This window comes from Dermochelys coriacea, chromosome 11 (genome assembly GCF_009764565.3).
Source record: "Dermochelys coriacea isolate rDerCor1 chromosome 11, rDerCor1.pri.v4, whole genome shotgun sequence".
In the NCBI taxonomy this organism is placed as follows: domain Eukaryota; kingdom Metazoa; phylum Chordata; order Testudines; family Dermochelyidae; genus Dermochelys; species Dermochelys coriacea.
The window spans coordinates 75917657-75941024 of NC_050078.2; the positions used below are offsets into that span (position 1 = coordinate 75917657).

General features: G+C 45.2%; 1 protein-coding gene across 5 annotated transcripts in view; it reads right to left on the reverse strand.

The window, feature by feature from the left end:
* Window positions 1-23368, reverse strand: part of SH3BP4 (SH3 domain binding protein 4) — a 131398-nt gene that overhangs the window by 2994 nt on the left and 105036 nt on the right. For all 5 annotated transcript variants that reach the window (XM_038422096.2, XM_038422095.2, XM_043505769.1 and 2 more), the window contains one exon: window positions 4352-4540. In XM_038422096.2, the coding sequence (XP_038278024.1) occupies window positions 4352-4540 (189 nt within the window). The remainder of the gene's footprint in view (window positions 1-4351; window positions 4541-23368) is intronic.

A 23368-nucleotide genomic window follows, 5' to 3' on the forward strand; every position in this document is an offset into this window, starting at 1 on the left:
CCAGATTTCACGGTCTGTGATGCGTTTTTCATAGCTGTGAATTTTCTAGGGCCCTACCTATTCAGCAAAGGACTTGCACACATTCAGCTTCAAGCAAGTGTTTAAATTAGGGCTGTCAAGCTATTAAAAAAATTAATCGCACTGTTAATAGAATACCATTTATTTAAATATTTATGGATGTTTTCTTCATTTTCAAATATATTGATTTCAATTACAACAGAGAACACAGTGTATAGTATTCACTTTATATTTACTTTTTACCAATATTTGTGCTATAAAAACAAAAGAATTCACTTCATACAAGTATTGTAATACAATCTCTTTATCATGAAAGTTGAACTTACAGATGTAGAATTATGTACAAAAAAACTGCATTCAAAAATAAAACAATGTAAAACTTTAGAGTCTACAAAAGTCCACTCAGTTCTACTTCTTGTTCAGTCACTCAGACAAACAAGTTTGTTCACATTTGCAGGTGCTCGCTTCTTGTTTACAATGTCACTTGAAAGTGAGAACAGGTGTTCACATGGCACTGTTTTAGCCGGCATCACAAGATATTTACATGCTAGATTCGCTAAAGATACATATGTCCCTTCATGCTTCGCAACCACCATTCTAAGGGCATGCCTCCATGCTAATGAGGGGTTCTACTCGATAACGATCCAAAACAGTGCCGATGGACGCATGTTTGTTTTCATCATCTGAGTCAGATGCCACCAGCAGAAGGTTGATTTTCTTTTTTGGTGGTTCGGGTTCTGTAGTTTCCGCATAGGAATGTTGCTCTTTTAAGACTTCTGAACACATGCTCCACACCTCATCATCCCTCTCAGATTTTGGACGGCACCTCAGATTCTTAAACCTTGGGTTGAGTGCTGTATCTATCTTTAGAAATCTCACATTGGTATCTTCTTTGCGCTTTGTGAAATCTGCAGTGAAAGTGTTCTTAAAATGAACAGCATGTGCTGGGTTATCATCCGAGACGGCTATAAAATGAAATATATGGCAGAATGTAGGTAAAACAGAACAGGACATGTATTATTTTCCCCCACGGAGTTCAGTCAAATTTAATTAACACTTTTTTGTTGTTTTTAACGAGTGTCATCAGCATGGAAGCAGGTCCTCGGAATAGTGGCTGAAGCATGAAGGGCGTACAAATGTTTAGCATATCTGGTGCACAAACTTGCAATACCAGCTACAAACATGCAACGCAAACGCCTGTTCTCACTTTCAGGTGACATTATAAATAAGAAGCAGGCGGCATTATGTCCCGTAAACGTAAACAAACTTGTTTGTCTTAGCGATTGACTGAAGAAGTAGGACTGAGTGGACTTGTAAGCTCTAAAGTTTTACATTGTTTTGTTTTTGAGTGCAGTTATGTAACAAAAAAAAAAATCTACATTTGTAAGTTGCACTTTCACAACAGAAAGAACAGGAGTACTTGTGGCATCTTAGAGACTAACAAATTTATTTGAGCACAAGTTTTTGTGGGCTACAGCCCACTTCATCAGATGCCTAGAATGGAACATAGTAAGAAGAAATATATACATACAGAGAACATGAAAAGGTGGAAGTTGCCATACTAACTCTAAGAGGCTAATTAATTAAGATGAGCTATTATCAGCAGAAGAAAAAACACTTTTGTAGTGGTTATCAAGATGGCCCATTTCAGACAGTTGACAAGAAGGTGAGAGGATACTTAACATAGAATCACAGAATCATAGAATATCAGGGTTGGAAGGGACCTCATGAGGTCGTCTAGTCCAACCCCCTGCTCAAAGCAGGACCAATCCCCAACTAAATCATCCCAACCAGGGCTTTGTGAAGCCTGACCTTAAAAACCCTCAAAGGAAGGAGATTCTACACTTCCCTAGGTAACGCATTCCAGTGCTTCATCACCCTTCTAGTGAAAAAGTTTTTCCTAATATCCAACCTAAATCTCCCCCACTGCAACTTGAGACCATTACTCCTTGTTTTGTCATCTGCCATCACTGAGAACAGTCTAGATCCATCCTCTTTGGAACCCCCTTTCAGGTAGTTGAAAGCAGCTATCAAATCCCCCCTCATTCTTCTCTTCCACAGATTAAACAATCCCAGTTCCCTCAGCCTCTCCTCATAAGTCATGTGTTCTAATAATTTTTGTTGCCCTCTGCTGGATGCTATCCAATTTTTTCACATCCTTCTTATAGTGTGGGGCCCAAAACTGGACACAGTACTCCAGATGAGGCCTCACCAATGTCAAATAGAGGGGAATGATCACGTCCCTCAATCTGCTGGCAGTGACCCTACTTATACAGCCCAAAATGCCATTGGCCTTCTTGGCAACAAGGGCACACTGTCAACTCATATCCACCTTCTCATCCACTGTAACCCCTAGGTCCTTTTCTGCGGAACTGCTGCCGAGCCATTCGGTCCCTAGTCTGTAGCGGTGCATGGGATTCTTCCGTCCTAAGTGCAGGGCTCTGCACTTGTCCTTGTTGAACCTCATCAGATTTCTTTTGGCCCAATCCTCCAATTTGTCTAGGTCCCTCTGTATCCTATCCCTACCCTCCAGTGTATCTACCTCTCCTCCCAGCTTAGTGTCATCTGCAAACTTGCTGAGGATGCAGTCCACACCATCCTCCAGATCATTAATGAAGATATTGAACAAAACCGGCCCTAGGACCGACCCTTGGAGCACTCCGCTTGATACTGGCTGCCAACCAGACATGGAGCCATTGATCACTACCCGTTGAGCCCAACGATCTAGCCAGCTTTCTATCCACCTTATAGTCCATTCATCCAGCCCATACTACTTTAACTTGCTGGCAAGTTATGGCAAAATAGATTCAAAACGTGGGAAAATAGATTCAATTGATTCATCTTGATCATCACTACAAAAGTTTTTTTTCTCCTGCTGATAATAGCTCATCTTAATTAATTAGCCTCTTAGAGTTGGTATGGCAACTTCCACCTTTTCATGTTCTCTGTATATATATCTCTTCTTACTATATGTTCCATTCTATGCATCCGATGAAGTGAGCTGTAGCCTATGAAAGCTTATGCTCAAATAAATTTGTTAGTCTCTAAGATGCCACAAGTACTTCTGTTCTTTTTGCACATACAGATTAACATGGCTGCTACTCTGAAATCTTTCAGAACAGAGATTGCACACTACAATACTTGTATGAGATGAACTGAAAAATACTATTTCTTTTGTTTATTTTACAGTGCAAATATTTGTAATAAAAATAATATAAAGTCAGCACTGTACACTTTGTATTCTGTGTTGTAATAGAAATCAATATATTTGAAAAAAGTAGAAAAAATCCAAAACATTTAATAAATTTCAATTGGTATTCTATTGCTGAATTTTTTTTAATCACAATTTTTTTGAGTTAATTGCGTGAGTTAACTGCGATTAAATTGACAGCCCTGGTTTAAATGGCATCAACTTCAGTGAGGCTCAAGCCTGCACTTTGCTGAATCAGGGCCCTGGTCCAGATTCAGGCTGTTTGCTCATCAGCTCATGATGCTTCATAGCAAGGCGACCCTGCTGCCACAACCATGCAGCATGCCCAGCCAAGCTGTGCAAAGCTGGACCCGTGGGGAAGAGGATGACGGCTAGAGCCCTGCAGTGGTCAGATCTCAGCCCAGCGTACCGATCCCTATTTCCCCTAACAGAATGTGAACAATGAATCCCACAAGAGCCCCCAGTTTGGGGAAAAACCTCAGCTCAAGCCAGAGGGCAGCATAAGAGGGTGGGTCAGAAGTTATTCAAACTGAAGTGACCCCAGGATTTCAGTCAGTCATTGAGGTGCTATTTCTTTTTAAAGGAACAGCAGAGAAATGATTGAAACTGACCAGCGTCCAGCCCACCCCAAACCAAAACCACCCTGTGAGATGTGAGTACCGAGTCTATGCTGGTGGGTTCACTGCTCCACTCCCATAGAGGTAGGTGGTGTGTGTGTGTGTGTGTGTGTGTGTGTGTGTGTGTGTGTGTGTGTGTGCGCGCGCACGCACGCACGTGAGAGAGAGAGAATCAGGGCATCACAAGCTATCAGCAGGAACACACTGTGATTTGCCTCCCTTTCAGAAAGGGAAAATTGGACAATTGTGAAGAGGAAACACTCGCTCCCCCTGCAGGCAGCTTCTTAGACTCAAAGATCAATGGAGCTTCTCCTCTAGGGGCCACTTTCAGGCACACTTACACCTCCCGATGGGAAGGAACCTTGCTCTGGCTTGCCATCGCCAAAGGAGCGTTCTTATTTGCCGACATCTCAACCAAAAAACCAAAAAAGGCAGCTGAAACCAGGCTATTACACAACACCAGTCACACTGCAGGGCTTTAAGGGGCTGTCAAATCTAGTCTTACCTCACTGTCCACCACTCCGTTCCTGTCTCGGTGGGGGGCTTCGTAGGCGTCCATCTGTTGTTTGGAGACCTTGGCTAGCTTCTCTGCCAGCTCTCTCCAGCGCTGAGCCACTTCCACGGCCGTGGTCAGGAGCACAAAGTCCTGAATGAGCCTGACGACCAGCCCCTGGCAGTCCATTTTTAGCAAGGCCTGAGAGAAGACAGAGCAAACCAAGCAAAGGTCAGCTACAGTCCCAGGGTTTCATCTTCTAGTAGCCACAAACTGCGTTCTCCTGACACTCTGGCCTAGGAACAGCTGAGAACAGTGACAACTCATTTCTACAATGACAGCAGCACTTCATTCTTTGCTCTCAAACACGGAGGTGATAAAGCCTGTGAGAGAAGGAAGCCAAGGCCATCCCTACCAAAATCCAACTCAATCTCCCCTTCTCTGAAACCCAGCAGAAAGGCAAGTCTTGCATTCCCCTTTCTGGCTGCATGGATGGTTAAATAACCCCATCTGTGTACACAGGTAAACCTCTTTAATCAATCATTAACTCCCCTCCCCCATACAACAGGTGGTGAAATACGGTCACAGGACCTGCGGGAAGAATTATCTCATTAAGTGGATAAAGCACTCTGCCTCGATTTTAGAGGCAGAGCTGGGTGCCAGATCTGCCAGGCAAACGCACTAAATATTTAGCTCCATACTGCAGTTTAAGCCTGTAAGAACTGAGAAAAATAGCAGCATGTAATAAAGATAATTAACTCAACATGGTCAAAATACATTTGGGCGATAGCGATAGAAGAAAAGAACAAGGCTTTCAATACAGAGAAAAAGAGGGTGCAAGGAATAAACGCACCCAGGTACTTGTTAATAACCAGAACATCTGCTAGCCAAGAGCCGCATGCCAACGCCGAGAAGACGAGGTCTAGATCCGATGCCAGTGCCAGCCAGCTGCCTGGGCAAGGCAGAGATTTAGGTGGTGTGAAGGAAGCAGTCAGTCATTTTGCTGAGGACTCTGGCTCACGTTACACGGCTTTCATTCGGCACACACTAACTTTCTGTTCATCAGACTCGAAACTCTTAAGAGGAGAGTTTATTGATTTACAAGCTGTGATTTCTGAAAACCCTTCTCTGGGGTCGCTTCACCTAGGGACACTCTCCAGCCTCGCCAGTCTTTGACCAGTCCATGACAGAATTCAATTAATCCAGAATTCCAGTGACATTAAAGACTCAACACCATGTGACCACAGCCTGGCTTTGCACAGGACTGAGCAAACAGGGATGCAACCTGCAGAAACCGGCCTGTAAGTGCCAAGTAGGACTCTTGCCCATGGCATTCCAACTGACCTAGGAAATTAAGGGCTTAAATAGTAACGAACAACATAGAATCACAGAATCATAGGCCTGGAAGGGACCTTGAGAGTCATCTATTCCAGTCCCCTGAACTCATGCCAGGACTAAGTATTATCTTCTAGACCATCCCTGACAGGTGTTTGTCCAACCTGCTCTTAACACTCTCCAAAGATGGAGATTCCACAACCTCACTAGGTAATTTATTCCAGTTCCTAACCACTGACTGTTAGGAAGTTTTCCTAATGTCCAACCTAAACCTCCCTTGCTGCAGTTTAAGCTCATTGCTTCTTGTCCTATCCTCAGAGGTTGAGAACAATTTACCTCCCTCCTCGTAACAAAAACTGTAATGTCTCCTCTCAGTCTTCTCTTCTCCAGGCTGAAACAAACCCAGATTTTTCAATCTTCCCTCATAGGTCAAGTTTTCTAGACCTTTAATCATTTCTGTTGCTCTTCTCTGGACTTTCTCCAATTTGTCCACCTTTCTTGAAATGTGGCGCCCAGAACTGGACACAATACTCCAGTTGAGGCCTAATCAGTGTGGAGTAGAGCGGAAGAATTACTTTCCTTGTCTTGCTTACAACACTCCTGCTAATACATCCCAGAATCATGTCTGCTTTTTTTGCAACAGGGTTACACTGTTGACTCATATTTAGCTTGTGATCCACTATGACCCCAAGATCCCTTTCTGCAGTACTCCTTCCTAGACAGTCATTTCCCATTTTGTACGTGTGCAACTGATTGTTCCTTCCTAACTGGAGTTCTTTGCATTTGTCCTTATTGAACATAGAAATGCCAGCCCAAATCAAACTTATGCTCCATCTATTCCAGCATGCTGGCTGAGAAAATGGCCAGTACCAGATGTTTCAGAGATTACACAATAACCCATTCACAGACAATTACCTACCTATGAGGAAAATTTCATCTTAGCCTCAGGCAGTTAGTGACTGATTTGTGCTCTGAAGTATGAGAGTTTCTCTCTCTTATTTACACAGGACTTAAAAAACGATTAACTGTAGATGAGAACATCAACCAGTGTCTAATAATTCTTTATCTCCTAAGCCTTTGGCCTCAGGGACATCTTGTGGCACTGAGTCCCACTGGTTGTGTAAACGTTCATTTCCTTTGCTCAGTTTTAAAGTTTGTTGCCTTTCAGATTCATTGGGTGCTCTCTGTTCTTGAGAGATAAAAGGCAGGTGTCTCGAGACAGGCAGAGTGAAGGTTGTGGTCCAGATCTCCCCAACGACACGCAGAACATGTCAAAAGAACTTTAACAGGGATTCAGCTCAACAGTATCGGGAATACACCCAATACTGGAAATGCACACAGACCGAAAGGGAGGCCAAGTGGATAAAATCCCTCAGCGGCATTTTAATTTAAACATGATTGTATGTGAATGTGCTACAAGCAATAAAATACTTCCTCAAATTACCAAAAGGTTTGTTTCCTTTGCATATTCAACCCCCATAACTACATCCCAAGGAGAAAATCATACTGCTGACACCATAGAGAACAGCACCCTAGGAAGAAGGAAAATTAATGTCTAGTTCCTAAGCTTTAAACTACCAAATCTCTCAGGGCGAAGTTCCCAGAGGCTCACACATTTATCACCTAAGACAGTCTATCCTGCTCCCCCTGATAATCCCCCCTCCTGCCTGCCTGCCTTTTGAAATGAACCCTCTAGAAAGCAGCTACAGAGCACTTGCATTGTCTTGTTCTCTGGTAAGTGGAGGCAGAGGGAAGGAGGACTGCAATCAAGTTATGGGTGTGGAATTGCATTAGCTCTTCTAACCAGAGCTCTCACTGTATTCCTGTATCAACAATGGAAGTAATAAACTCTTTGTTAAGCAAACAAGGTAAGAAATGAAGGCGTATAAAAGTTTGTGTTATAAACTGCTCAGATAGCAGAGTGATGAGCCGCAGAAATATACTGGCATATCCTGCAGTGTTGGGCCCGAACTCTGGAGCGACACTGTTGTTTCAAGCCAATTGGGTCAGTGCCATCATTTCCCGAGGAAGATTTAAGACCATCCCACAGGGGATTGGAACCAGCGTTTTCGCCTCCTGGCCCTCTCCTGGAAACTGCCAAACAACAGTTCAAGCACAAATTCAGTACATTGAACAAGTGTGAACTGTGCGGGATCGGTTGACGGTACACACGGCTCATGCGCCGCCTCATGGTCTTGGACACAATCTGATGGTCCGGGGACATCTACATCGAACACATCATCGGCCACCGACAGTACCAGGAGGTGTGAGCCGGTACGACATCGTGCATCAACTATGGGAAAGGGACTGAGAGACTTTTTCCATTGGACCATATGAACTGGAACCATAAACTCAATGAACATTAAATCCCACCAAATGAGGGTAGATCCATCCTCATCATCGTATCTGCTCATTATACTCCACAATGAACATAGCCATTATATGGACAACACACTCCCATATCTCAATGTCTGTACTTTGACCTGTTAAACTTTTACCCCCAATCGGGGAGATTGCAGATTATGTATTCCTTACGCCACCCGCTCCTAAACTGAACTTCGCACCCCTTGATAATCTGTACCTTATTCCCTGATAAGCAGAAACTTCTATGCCTAAACTCTGTATCGTTTTCTTTTTACTTCAACATTATCTTAATAAAATTATTAAATCTGTTAAACACACACGCCTACGGTCTCAGCTGAGAGCGTGCTCTCTCTGCATAATCACCTGCGTGCAACGACCCCTGGATGAGTCCTCTGCAGGCAGCAAACACGGGACCTCAGCATCCGAAGCACGAGTGCCCTAGATCACGCAGCAGCTGATACAAGGAGAACACCTCTCTCGCAGCCCACCCCTCCTCATGCACACTGTGCTTGGCACAGCACTAGGGGGTACACTCAGAGCCCAGGGCATGTGGTGTAGGGGGGCCACGCTCTCTTCAGACATGTTCCCAGAGTCCCTGGGCTAAGCAGCGGGGCTACCTCTGCTGCCTTTCGGGCTCAGCAACCCCACCATTTCAGGGCCCAAAGGCCAGATCATTACCAGGGCTCCGACTCTTCTGCTCCTCAATGCCGCAAATCAGCTAGGAAGGAAGAAAGTCTGGCTTTGCAGTGGCAAGGCTGAGTCACTAATTGCACTTGAACACAAGCATTTCGCTGTGTTTCCTAGACAATTTGAGTTAATTACGTATGTACAAACACAGAAACTACCCAGTATTTAACAAACATTGCAGCAAGCCACTCTGATCTCTTCTCCAAGCAAGCCGTGGCAGGGATGTTCAGGAGAAAAGATGCCTCGAAGAGGCAAAAGATTGCTGCCTCTTTATGCTTTAGTCATTTGAATGGATAGTTAAATCTAATGGCAAGCCACAAGCAGTGTGGGTTAAATGAAGTAGACATGCAGACTCTGAGAATTACCCAAACTCATTTATAGAGAAGTCGTCATAAAGCCAAATTCATGAAATATTGAAAGAAACAGTCCCCTCTTTTTACTATGCCATCTTATCTGTAAGTAGTCAAAATAGAATTTATTTATTTCTCTAAAAGTCTGGCTGGGAAAATGCTGTCTAGTTTGGCACAGGGACCAAATTACCAAAAGATTTGTTTCCTTTGCATATATATTGTACATGTAACCCTTCTGCCTGTCAGAATTGACAGCAACAAGGGCCGGGTTCAGTATCTAGGGGTTCCGTTCCAATAACACAATGCAAAACCGGCTCGAGCCCTCACCCAGTGACCTGGGACAAATATAAACCACCCCCTAGGAGGCAATACTTCCCCTCTTGCAAGCACAGAGTCTGAGTGTAGCAAAAGCCTTTTAATAACAGAGAGAGACAAAATAGCATTATGCTGGGGAATCACCACCAACAGGATTCATAACACAAACCATGAGCAAAAACCCACCCCAAGCAAATTGGGCCGTGTCCTTTCCTTTTGGTTCTTGAGTCCAGCAACCCAAAAATCACCCAAAGTCCCAAAAGTCCAACAACCCAAAAGTCTCTGTCCCTGGTCAGTGCAGCCTCAGAGTTCAAAAGTTTATCTGCAGTTTTATACTTCCCAACCTGGGTGGAAATGGGGGGAAGGGGGGGCATTGGGCATCTTACGTGGTCCGAAGCTGACTGCACCTCCTCTCTGTGGGACTCCGCTCTGCTCCACCAGCCGTCCCACAAGCCACTCTGCAATATATCTTCAGCACCGCCCCCCCCACTACTTAACACAACGCTCAGTGATTTCAGCTCTTAGTAATTTTAGCTCTTTAGTGATTTCAGCTTGTAGTAGGCGAGCCTCTCTTCTGGTGCACCATTGGCCCAAAGTGAACTCGGCTCAGCAGCCTGTAACTAGACTCCTAGCGGAATCAAAACTAGCTCTCATATTCCACAGTGGAGAGAAGAGAAGATGCAATTGGCATGTAAGGCCCTGACCAGGGGCCCATACCACCAGGCATTAATACCTGTCCCCAGCCTCTCTCAATTCACTGGGTTTTGGAACCCATGACCCTTGCCTAGCAAGGGTCTGCTTAGTTGATGGCGAGTCCCTCCATCATAACAAAAGGCCAAGTACAAGTCCACTGTCCTTGATTCACGTAATTAGGATAACAACAGTTTATTCTTCCTGCCCCAACAACAAAGAAACTGGGGCTCCTACAGCATCCAAAGTGACCATCTAAGTGGGGTGGGTGTGCCTATGCAAATGAGATCAGCCCCTGAAGTTTTTTTCCACAACCCACCACTAGATATCAGGGTAGAGCTCATCCTGACTCTGCTTACATCCACTCCACCCCCAGCGTGCACACCCATGGGTGCTTACAGATCAGTTAATGAAAATTAGTAAAATGATTCTCTTACGGACAGCGATAATTACAATACTTGTTTTAGGGTGCCTGTGAAACTCCTTGCAACTGCAGATCTTAAACCAGTTTTTAAGAGGCATATTACACTCAGGGCTTTGTGCGTTTGAGAGTCCACAGAATTCGCGGAAGGACCCCCTCTTCCTTGCAGGAGCATGCCACAGGATCTCAGCTTTTCTGGATGTTTTGAGCCTTCCTGGCAGGGAAAGAAACTTTTTAGCTTAACTAAGAGTACATGGATGCCACCAAGTCTTAGGAGCAACCCAAAGCAATATGTATCTGGGGACCGTGAACGGCCCCAATTCATCTCAGTGGATTAACTCTGAAACCTATAGATGATGATTGGAATATCCATGTCGCTCATGTAACCTCTGATCATTTTAGCAGAAACACCCAGCTCAGGTACTTCTCTGCCAGCCCTGGATTGCCTCTCTCAGTGCTAAAACCCCAGCTGTCCCTTAACCAGCGGCAGCTTCAGCCTCCCGCTACAGCTAGAATGTTATAAGTTATAGATACAAAAAGGCACCAAAAGCGGAAAGTGTGGGGACAGATCAAAATATATAAAAAGTCAGCACAAATGGGCTGTTGTACTGAGGGTGCGAGTCACGAGCCCCTGATGTGAACATGGTTGAAAGCAAAGCCAGGCCAGTGCAGGAAAGTAAAGCCAACTGAAGACTTAGCGTTGGCAGAAGGGGCTTGGAGTAGAGACAGAGAAGGGAGGGTGGGTGACCGAGAAAAGCAGCCACAATCCAAGAGGATGGGTTGAGGAGAGAGAAGTGGATTATGGGACCAACCCCCACCCCAACCTTGCCCCTTCTGCAGAATGCTGAAGGGAACGATGCAATAAGTGAAAGAACTTGATAGATTAAAAAAGGAGACAAGAACAAGAATGCTAATTTCCAGAGTCTGTCCAGCACTAACACCAGGCCAGGGCCATCAGGGCCCTGTAAATACCCCAGTAAACACGGCTGGGAATTCCCAGCCAGCGAAGGCAGCCCCCTTGAATCCCAAGAGTGAATCAAAGCGGGTTCTGCTCTCTCTACGTGACCACTGTCCTTTGCCTTGGGCCTCCTATGAATGTCGTGATTCATACGGGAGCTGTGGGAGCGCAGCTGAGGCATGACACCACCAGATCAGAAGGGCAGAATTTTACACCATTACGCATGGGGGAACAACAAGCCATGCTGCAAGGCAGTGGAGAATCAGGCCTCTGGCTCAAAGCTAACCCTTGAGCTGCAGCACTACAGGGAGCTTCCTTGCTCTATTCCCTAGCACGAGAAGGGCCAAGCGGAGCCCGTTGCCTGTTGCTGAGCAGGACAGAACAGCGAGGGCCCTCGTGGGTGGGTGGTCTGCAGGCAAGACTGGGCATGAATGAGCAATGGGCCAGGAGGGAGAGTCTCTAAGAGACTAATGGAAGATTATAGAACCACAGCACTAGCAGCTCAAGTGTGAGAGACAGGATTGAGAGAGGTGAAAAACATGAGAGGCACCCAGGGGGCATGTGGGGCAGGACACGTTCACAGCAGCCGAGTGATGTTTCATCCTCATGCATCTACATCAGAAAGAGTCCATGAGTGTCTCTCTCTCTCTCTCTCTCTCTCACCCCCCCCCCCCGTAAAGGCCCACAAATCAGGACAGCAAGAGCAACTGCTCCAGATCATCTCTGGCCTTTGGACAGCTCATCCCCTTTGCTGCAAAAACACATTCAATTAAATCACAGATACATTTGCTTTCAAAGCAATTACTGGTCCAGCTGGGATTAACAGGGTCACAATAGACCTTAATCCTGAATCAGGCTTTTTTGTAGCTACACTTGCTGCCTCCCCCGACTCCAGTACAAGATAGCAAAACACACAGATTCATCTCTTAAAATACACTCAAAATATTCTGGTTTCCACAGACATCAGGATAAATATGGGTCCTGAACATGGCTGTACTATTATTGCCACTGCTTTAAAGCACTACATTGACAATGTTCTTCAAGAAGAAAAGGAGTACTTGTGGCACCTTAGAGACGAACAAATTTATTGGAGCATAAGCTACAGCTCATGCTCTAATAAAGTTGTTAGTCTCTAAGGTGCCACAAGTACTCCTTTTCTTTTTGCGAATACAGACTAACACGGCTGCTACTCTGAAACCAATGTTCTTCAAGGTATTCATTACCCTCAGAGCTCCTTTCAGCCCTGCTACCAGAGACTAGCATGCAGCACCGCACAGAACAAGGTTTGATATTCAAATGATATTTCAAAGCAGTGCAGACGAACACACATTTAAAAGACATCTAGAGAGACCGCATTTGCATCCCAGCTCAGAAAGGCAGAATCCCATTTCCAATCTTCTTGTCATGGAAAATAGCATCTGAGCAAAAGGGGAGTGGATTGCCCAGAGGAGAATTCAGTACAAAGCTTTGACTGCTATTTAGCAACAGGATGGTGTTTGCAGAATCATGCAAATTTCACCTCCCCCCCTCAGATTAATTTACTGACTCTTCCCCGCACGCAAGACTCATTTCAATTTATGGAAAATCCATCGGTATCCCCAAAAGGAGACCGCGCTAATTGCAGAGGGTGAGAAAGCCATAGGCCTTCTCCATCGGCTCATATGGTCAGCGACACAGCTGGCATCCTGCCTAGAGAATAGGAAGATGCACTTGGTGTGAGAGAAGTGACAAAGTTTGCAATGCAGCTGACCTGTTGTCCTGGCTGATCCCTGGTGTCCTGCTCATGACTCTGACACTGACTTGCTGGGTGGTCATGGTGAACTCACACCCACTCCTCAGTGCCAACTGCCCTGCCAGCCCAGATGGAAGTAGTTATGGAACACAAAATATTTTTTATTAGTTAATGACTCCTGATGCCATTAAAGTTGCGAAGCACTCCAGAGGTTCAAAGCATCGTGATGCACTGGAGAACATTACTACATATTAGTCTGCGTCCCATCTTTCTGCAGTGCCATAAATAAAGGTAGCTAGCAGGGGAGGCGGTGGTGGTACATTAATTTTCAGTATTAGAATACCCAGCGCTCTACAGAGATGCTATAATAAAAGAGTGATCTAAAGTAAAGCTATGATGGAAAAGCTACCCACTGCCTTTGAGAACAATCCAGGAAGGAAGGGGGATGTTACTCTGCTTTGTACACTGGATTTCTCTAGGGCCAGGAGCTCTAGCCAGACAGCTGGGATGCGAGTTCACCCCAGGAGGCCCCCCCGCCATTAAAAACCTGCAGCCCCCTGGTGTCATGCGACACTTCTGCTCCACTCCTGGCTACTGATGTCTTTGAAGTAAGTTCTTACCTTAGCAGATGTTATCAATCAGGCCACTTTTCCATTCAGCATGCCAGACCCAAGTTATGCAACAGGAAATCCAGCTTGATATGGCCCCAATCCCACACCCTCTCCCCTCCTCCTGCCCCCCAGCACAGCATCCCTCCCCATTTTATAGTATCATCACTTCAGTTCTACTCTGCCCAAGCTTTTGATTTTCAGGGCACTATGGACTTTTGTATTGAACACGCCCAGTTGCCCTGTGGCCGAGGGCAGGGGTAAGCGACTGGGTTGGAGACAAGCCATGCTTTGGGCACTGGAGAATACATCTCTTTCTCTCTCCACCTTTGGACATGGGCAGAAGTGACCCTAAATTTCAGCTAGGAGGGCAATACTCCTTAGTTCACACTCCAAAATACCTTGACAGTCACTAGCTGATCCTCCCCACGCCATTGCTGGAGAAGGCCATTAGCTTTCCAATGTCCACACTGAATTAGTGCCCTGCTGACATAAGCATACTCCTCATGCTGTCTGAAAGGACAGAGGTCATCTGCTGCTAGGCTGTCTGCTAACTGTGGCAGGCCCCCCAGCATCAGGTACACTGGACACACTGTGAAAGTGATTTTCACAGTCAGTCAGAAGCATGGGAGGATATTTATATTTTAAAACAGAAAGTGTAGATTCTGGAACAGTTCTAAATGAAAGCATGATTATAAACTATGTCAGGACACAGGAACCTTTACCCTCTGCACAAGTAATGGGAGAACCTAAAAGCTTAGCATCAAAAGCAGCTGCCCTTTGATTATAACAGGCAGTTGGGTCAGAGGGGGCTACTACCCCATACCTTTTATTATGTGCATTTCACCTGGCTAAACAGAAGTGCTGTGGCACCATTTTGCCTGATTGAGGAATGTAGCTTCCTCCTGGAATTTAAACACTAAGAACCTTGCAGCCAAAGGCACATGTGCAGATGTTCTATGTCCATATTAACGTAGAGAAGCTTTGGAGAGAGTCCCATGTTGCTGCTCTGCAGCTTTGGGCTACTTCAGCTGACTGGGGCTGAGCCCAAGAAGTGGGTAGAAGGCTGATGCAGTGCCCTTGGGATGGTAGGTCATGGGCAAGCTATTCCTTTGCCATCTCAGCTCACGCATGTTTGATGCATTGGGACAGTCATCTAGGGCCTGATCTTTTCCCAGGGGAAAGATTGCCACCAACATTCGTGTGTGAACCGCATCAGGCCCCTTAATTCTTAGATGGGTCTTACCTCCACCCTGGCCCCTATATAACACTATCAGCATATAGGGGCCTCAGCTGGTCACGAGAGAATTCCCCCGGCATGCACAAAGTAGGGCCACATGCGTGACCTGACACTGCCCCAGGGAGCAAGCCTGGTAGCACTCAGCACTATGGCGACCTGCTCAAACTTACACCATCGCAGTTTTGGACCTGCACCAGCCCAGAATGCAGACGGTGCAAAGGAGGCGTGAGGCCGTCTTCAGCTCTCTGCCACTCTGAAGTTGCAGCATGAGGTCTGTGCTTACTTTGTCCCTGGAACATACCTGTTACTCTGAGGACATCAGCAGTGCCAGAACCTGCTTCCAGAGGTCTGAGTTCAACAACAACAACGCCAACGGCCCGATTTAATGGGATGGAAAATTCGTTTTTTTTGTATAAACCTCAGTACTGGGCTAACCATCGTACTGTGCAAGAGAAGTTATAACATGCTGTGATTTTCCTCTCTTCTAGCATAACTAGTAGCACCCTGAAATACTGAATTTCTGGAAAGCAACATATTGCTAGAAAGGGCTAGAATGATAAAAACACTAGAAATTCCAAAAGGAAGTCATTATCTCACAGATACAACTCTGAAGAGCCTGGCAGTGTAGTTACTGCTTAGTGAATCCACTGGAGTTTCACTTCATTGCTCTTTCTAGCAGCAACTTCAGCTTGTAGGACATGCTGAGCTACTGGGCAAAATGTTAAGAAGTAGATAAGTGCCTATGTCACCTGGAAAAATGCTACCTCAGAAAGCATTACCCATTCTCTAACCGAGGCCTGACGTGGACCATGAGTACATACGAGACCTCTGAACTAGGAGCAGGCTGGGCATCTTAAAACCAAAGCAAACAAGAACTCTATTGATCTGAACCGATTCTGCACCGCCCTTTGTCTTTAGTGGGTCAGCTGAGCAGGGCACTTCAGCACATGCTTTAGGGCTTCACTGAGTCAGGAACTTATTTTCTGCTCTTCCTAGAGTGAGACATGCCAGTGTTGTTAGGATATAGATATTCAGGCCTGTCTGTAAAAGCCTATACTTTAAGAATGTAGGTATATGATTATTATCTGGCTGGTTATAGAGGTATAAAAGAGAGAATTAAAATTGCTGTTTGCTTGTGTAAGGGCCTTTTTTTTTTTTTTTTTTTTTAATTGAGACAGTCTGAGGCCCCGTTTTTAAGCTAAGGCCTTTGGCTAAGCAGTGGGAGCAGCCATAAGCTGGGAAAAGTATGGTTACATTCTTACATTTCAAACTAGTTAGATTGAAATAAGGCAATCTGGGACTGTTAGAAAGGTGATTCGATTTATTACCTTCAGAGAAAGGGAAGAACCTAGAAGATGTAAAAGGAAATTTAGTTTAATAGTTTTTGTTTGGTAAGAACTTTAACTTAATAAACACAGTCGGGAAACCCTTATGTTTTTATAGATATAGTTGTAAAATTTTTACTTTGGTATTGTTTTGTTATTATAGTTTTTACATTGTTTATTTGCATGGTTTTTGTCTGGTTTTGTAATTGTTTTTGTTTGCTGTATAATTTTGTTGGGTGTAAACTAATGAAGGTGGTGGAATATAATTGGTTAGCTAATTATGTTACATATAGCTAAGAATATTACTATATAAATTAGGGGAAAACAAGAAGTAAGTTGGGATTCAAAAATAAGGAAGAAACAACTTGGATTTAAGCTTGCTTGAAGGTCACTCCAATAAACATCAAATTGTTTGCACCTTCAGACTTTGGGTATTGTTGCTCTCCATTTATGCAAGAAGGACCAAGGAAGTGAGAGGGTGAAAGAATAAACCCCCTAACAAGTGTCTCTTCTGATTTTGACATCATCTTTGCAGGGGAGGTTGTGAAAGAGTTATCTATTTGAGTGGATGGCCTAGCTTCTGAAGACAGTCCCTTTTCCCCCCTCAGGTATTACTGCTAATGCTAGATAAAAAATTGACTATTAACAAGAAGCCTGGATGATGACAGGAAGTTCACTTTTTTGCCTCATCAACTTAGAGAGTCGAATGCCCAGGCCCGAGATGTGTGATCATCTAGTCTGATCTCCTGCATAATACAGGCCAGAGAACTCCCCCAGAATAATTCCTTATGGAACTAGAGCTGAGCTTTTTCAGAACAGCCAGTCTTGATTTAAAAATAGCTAGTGAAGGAGAATCTACCACAACACCTGGTAAATTCTTTCAATGGTTAATAACTCTCTCTGTTAAAATTTTACCCCTTATTTCCAGTCTGAATTTGTCTAGCTTCAGCTTCCAGCCATTGGGTGAAGTTCAACCTTCTCTGCTAGGCCCACTGAGGAATATTTTCCCCCATGTAGGTATTTATAGACTAATCAAGTCAACCTTATCTTATGAAGCTAAATACACCGAGCTCCTTGAGTCCATCACTATAAGGCACGGTTTCTAAAACTTCCATCATTTTTGTGGCTCTTCTACAAGAATGCTAAAATTTATCCTTCATATCATCCAATTTATCAACCTCCTTCTTGAACTGTGGACACCAGAAGTGGACACAGGATTCCAGCAGCAATGGCATGCATCATTGCCAGATACAGAGATTAAAAAAACAAAACAAAACAAAATCTCTCTCTCCACCCTTACTCAAGAATCCTGTTTGTGCATCCAAGGATTGCACTTGCCCTTTTGGCCATCGCATAGCACTGGGAGGGCATGTTCAATTGATTATTCACCATGACCCCAGAGTCCTTCCTTCCCAGTAGAGAGTTCCCCCATCTTGTAAATATAGCCTACACTCTCTTCCTAGATGCATCCATTTGCATTTCGGTATATTAAAACAAATTGTTTGCTTAGCAAGCGATCCAGATGGCTCTGAATCAGCGACCACTTCTCTTCATTATTTACCACTCGCCCAATCTGCGTGTCACCTGCAAACTTTACCACTCATTGTTTTGAGAAGTACTTCGATTCCAAACTATTTGTAGGCAGCTAGTTTTGCACATTGCTCCTTTGCTTTTGGAAAGTCATTTTTCTTGACTTTAGGATTAGAGAAACTTTTATTCCTTTTCCAAACCAAAAAACAATTTCGAAGTGAAATGTGAGATCAGAGTTGAATCCAAGAGGTTCTTCCTGTGAGCAGATACTGGACAGAAAAGAAAGATCATATCAATGGATACAAGAGAAATCACTTTTTAAATTTTAAAAAAAAAATATTACCCCTGAATTCTCATGCCTTGAGTCTTTCCTTAGATCAAGCTCTGGAAGCACAGGAGGATTATACATCTAAAACTCTGATTTCTGAAGAGGTGTCCACTTTCTCCAGGATGCGATCCCATCTTTTATCAATAGGATCTTTCACAGTCAAAAACCTTAAGTGGACTGAAGCCTTCGAGCAGACGGCTGGGGTTGGTGCTAGCGACCCAAAAGATTTAAGACTCTTTGGGAGCAGTAGGTTTTTGCAACTAGCAATTTTCACTGTTATTTCATTATCTTGTGAATACTCAGAGCGTTTTCATCCTTTCCTTCTCATTTAGGTGAGGCACAGCCCTTTACAGCCAAAGACAATGAGTCCAAAGTAAAACCCATTTAACTACTACAGTTCTTCAATGCAATAAAGCAAAACTATAAGAGCTCCTGAAGCATTTAAGAAGATGCGTAAATATAGTATTTCAGTCTTATAAAGAGTCCGTTTACATCCATTAAACAGAATTACACACACTGAAAACAGGCTGTTTCTAAGACAAAATCATAACCACCTTCTTAACCCCATAGAGTAGTGGTTTTCAAACTGTGGGTCACATCAACTCTGGTCAGTACCACCGACCGGGCCGTTAAAAGTCCCATTGGAGGTGCTGCCCGGCTAAGGCAGGGTAGACCCTACCTGTTCTGATACCGCGCTGTGCCCTGGAAGTGGCCAGCAGCATGTCTGGCTCCTAGACAGGGGCACACGTTGCTCTGCATGCTGCCCCTGACCCGAGCACTGGCTCTGCACTCCCATTGGCCGGTTTCCAGCCAATGGGAGCTAGGGGGAAGTACCTGCAGATGGGAGCTGGGTGGAGCCACTTGCACACCTCCGCCTAAAAGCCAGACCTGCTGCTGGCTGCTTCCGGGGCGCAGCGCGGTCCGTGGTGCCAGGACAGGCAGAAAGTCTGCCTTAGCACCCTCGCTGCGCCACTGATCAGGAGCCGCCTGAGGTAAGCCTGCGCCCCAATCCTCTGCCCCAGACCTGAGCTCCCCAAACCCTTCATCCTCAGCCCCACCCCAGAACCTGCACCCCCAGCTCAGAGCCCTGATCCCCTCCTGCACCCCAAACCCCTGCCCCAGCCCAGAGCCCCCTCCCACACCCTGAACCCCTCATTCCTAGTCCCACCCTACATCCATCACCTGTGCACCCCAACCTACTGCCCCAGCCCTGAGCCCCTCCCACACCCCAAGCCCTTCATCCCCAGCTCCATTGGGTTGCAGGTATCAACCATTTTTTTCAACTGGGTCACCAGAAAAAAAGTTTGAAAACCACTGCCATAGAGAACCTTCTACCTTCCCACCTCCACGCTCACACAACTTCCCCAGTCAGCAAAGTCATGCAGCACATCCTAATGTCACCAAATCCAGCTCTAGAGGAACCACAGGGAGGAATGTATATCCAGGGCCAAACCCCCCTGCCACGAGGATGTCTTGCCACCAGCTCTGTCTCATTTATAGCAAGAGGGGCTGTTTGCTGGAGCAACTCAGATGATCCAAACTGCCCCAGTAGCACACTGGAAAAGATGCAATCTTTGAGGTATCCAAAGTATTTAGGGCTTTCGAAGTCAAGTCAGCATCTTATACTTCACCTGGAAATGCGGTAGCCCGCACAGATCACAGCAGCAGCAAAAACTCTATCCAGTTTACCACTCAGGATATGTCCTCCCCGCACTTAGTCTGAACTGTTACGCCCCTCACTCCTCACCCCTCTGTCCACACATAAAACCCCTTTTACCTGAGTTTGGTGGTGCTTTAAACTTGGGCAAACTGGCCTGGCTGGAGTGTGGTGCCACTTATGCTCTGATTAGTAACGCACCCACTTTGCAGCAAGGACGCAGGCTAAATCACTCAGTGCTGATAGTCCTCCAATGCCTTCCCACAATTCCCCCACATGGCCAGAAGGACAGACACGTGGTCCACAATTTACCGGGGGCGGGGGGGAGAGAGGGGAAAGGATGGAGATCAGAGCAGCACAGCTGACTGCAGCACAAAGAACCATGGGATATGTCCCCAGAAGTCCTAGCAACGCACCCGGCGAGCGCAGCACCAGTGAGGAGGAAACAGTCACTTGGGCAGGGCCTTGCAATGTGGCTGCTCACATCCAGGCTAGGCTAACCCGGTGGCCCAGAATGCGGTGCCCATTGTCCGAGTAAGCTTGGCTGGGAACGCAGACCTTTAGCCAGAGTGGTTTTTGCAGAACTCACGTGGCGGATGACTTTTTAAGTCCTGTTTCAGAGTAGCAGCCGTGTTAGTCTGTATTCGCAAAAAGAAAAGGAGTACTTGTGGCACCTTAGAGACTAACAAATTTATTAGAGCATAAGCTTTTGTGAGCTACAGCTCACTTCATCGGATGCATTTGAGCTGTAGCTCACAAAAGCTTATGCTCTAATAAATTTGTTAGTCTCTAAGGTGCCACAAGTACTCCTTTTTTTTTTTTAAGTCCTGTTTACTTCGAGCTGGATCTGTTTTAACCAGAAAGCTCCAGCTGAAATTTTCAGCAGATTAGTGATTCCGGGTCCTTCGGTCAGCATGCCATGAAAAATCAGGCATCCAAAAACTGAACACCAGCCCAAGGTGCCTCTAGCTGGGACCCAAAAGCTACTAGCCGTCACTTTTCAACATTTAGGGTTCAGTCTTCTACAGCTGGGATAACAGCAGGTAAGACTCTCTGAGCTATAAGCCCTTCCAGTGATTCTGAACTCTTCTGAAGTTACATAAGACTCTTCCGATCTCTCCTGCCATCCTCCTAATTGGGTTCCTGGCTTCGTTTTGTATGCTTCTTTGCACATGTGAGCTGCACGCACAGTTCACAGGGATCAGGAAACTTCTATGTAACTAAGAATTATTTTAAAAAAACCAACCCACACTGGCGAGGGTTGGATGACCCTACTCCAAGCGAACTGCTTGTATAACATCTTAATTTTGGATCAGGACTTTAAAAAAGCTGAATTCAAAAAGCAAGACAAACCTGGTTATTTTTAGAGGAAGCTCAATAATTCCCCAAGAGGCCAGGGATTCTGGTACCCCTAGGAAATAAGTAAAGGGAAAAATACATCTGCTGACCATCTGCGAGCGCCCACATTGAGGAACAGAATTTGGCCCGAAGGAAAAAACGGATTGCAAGTATATCTCTGTAAGATTGCAGAAAGATGGGAGCCCATGGATTTTTTCAAAACCTCTCTTCCATTTTTAGATGCTCATTTGCCTGAAAACCCCACCCTCAATTTTGAATGAAGAATTCCCTCAGCAGCAAAGAGGGGGGAAACCCCCCCAAACCTGTGTTTGCTTTTGAAGCAGAAGAGAGTCTAGGAGAGCTCTGGGGAACGGTCATGATCACCAGACGGTGCTGAAGTTAGGGATGGTTTAAACTGGCCTGTCAATGGGAAACAGAAGTTCATCTTGGCATTCTTCCATCCAACATCTGTTCCCTTTGGATTAGTGGTTATCTCTCACAGTACTGCCCCGTGCCTAACAATATTTCTCTTTTCAGCTATAAAAATAGCTCATGGCCCTTAAGTAGCCTGCCCCATTTGGCTTTCCGCAACAAGGATTTTGTATGAATTCCTTTCTACCTGTCCCTTCCTTAAAGTAGACTTTGTGTTTCTTTGTTCTTTTATTAAATACCAGGGTATTTTTTTTTTAAATGCATCCATATCCTTTTCCTTTTGAGCAGAGGCCTTCTCAGCAAGAATCCTGCTTAAGGGTTGCTTTTCCTTTGAGTAAGAGCTTGTGCGTTGAAGCTTTTCAATGACCTCTCGAGGCACATCAGCATTTGGGATGCCATTTTCCATTCCTATCAATGCCCTTCTGTACAAAGATGAATGGAACTTCGTGTCCCAGTTATAGGCCCACTCCCACAGGCTCAAGCAAGATTGTTGCCTGCACTTAAAGACCCAACTGGAGGAATGCCACAAGCAGGTATGAAGAGGATCCTTTCGCTGGTGGATGGCAATTTAAACTGCTGTCTAAACAGGTAGTTGGGTAAAAGGCCTGCCAGGGCCGATTTTTAAGAGCAGGTGGGACAAACACCTGTCAGATAATACTTAGCCCTACCTTGAGGTCAGGGGACTGGACTAGATGATCTCTCAAGGTCTCTTCCAGTCCTATGATGCTATGAGGCAATAAATAAATAAGATAGATAGATAAATAAATAAATAAAATAAAGTAGCACCTGTACTCGAAGTAACAAAAACTGACATATTAAGCAAAGGGAATTAAGGCCTTTCAGTCTCTTGGGAAGCATAGAGGGGAAGCGCAGAGGCAGAATATTCACTCATTGACTGGAGAATTATGGAACATACATGGCTGGGAGCAGAGATGGGGGCAAGACTACAGCAGGTTTCTGCATGAATGAGAATCCTAGCCTGTGTAAAACCCTTCCCCCTACTCCTCCTCATTCTCATTCTCCCCACTGAGGCGAAAGGTCCATGCCAGTAGTAACAGACTGATGTTTTGCTACTTCTGCATAGTCAGGGGTGTTAGGAACTGCACAACTGAGCAAGGAGGCACCCTGGCTCAAATGGACAATAAAAAGTCTTGAAAACGCATGTTACAGATCTGAGCTAGTTCCTAGGCAAAGCCTCTCCACGTTCACTCCACAGCCTGCATCTCTGCTAGACTTCATAAGTTATCAAAGCAGAAGGGGACGCTACAGCTTTAAGCCACTTCAGCTAAAAATGTTGCTCCTGTCTGTCAGAAATCTTCATCCACGGAGCAGAGGGATGCGCCTGGCAGCTCTCCGTCACCCTAACAATAGAGCAGCAGAGCTGGAACGGTGTGGCAGGAAGGAAAGAAAACTTGAAAACCTGATTCCTGGCCTTCCCCCACCTCCATGCACCACAATATATAACCCTGTGCAGGAGTCAGGAACCCAGCATCTTTCTTGGACCTCAAACTAGCTTCAGTCCCCTCCCTCACCCACGCAGCATTTGCCATCCTTGCTTTGTCCTTGTTTAAGCCTAAAATTTTCCATTTAATATAATTTCTTGTCCACCTGCTGCTTCTCTTCCAGTCGTCTGGCTTCTGTACAGACTCTGCATGGCTGCTCGTTTAAACTACGGGATCTGAGTTATCAAAACTTTAACATGGCAGATTATGGGATGAT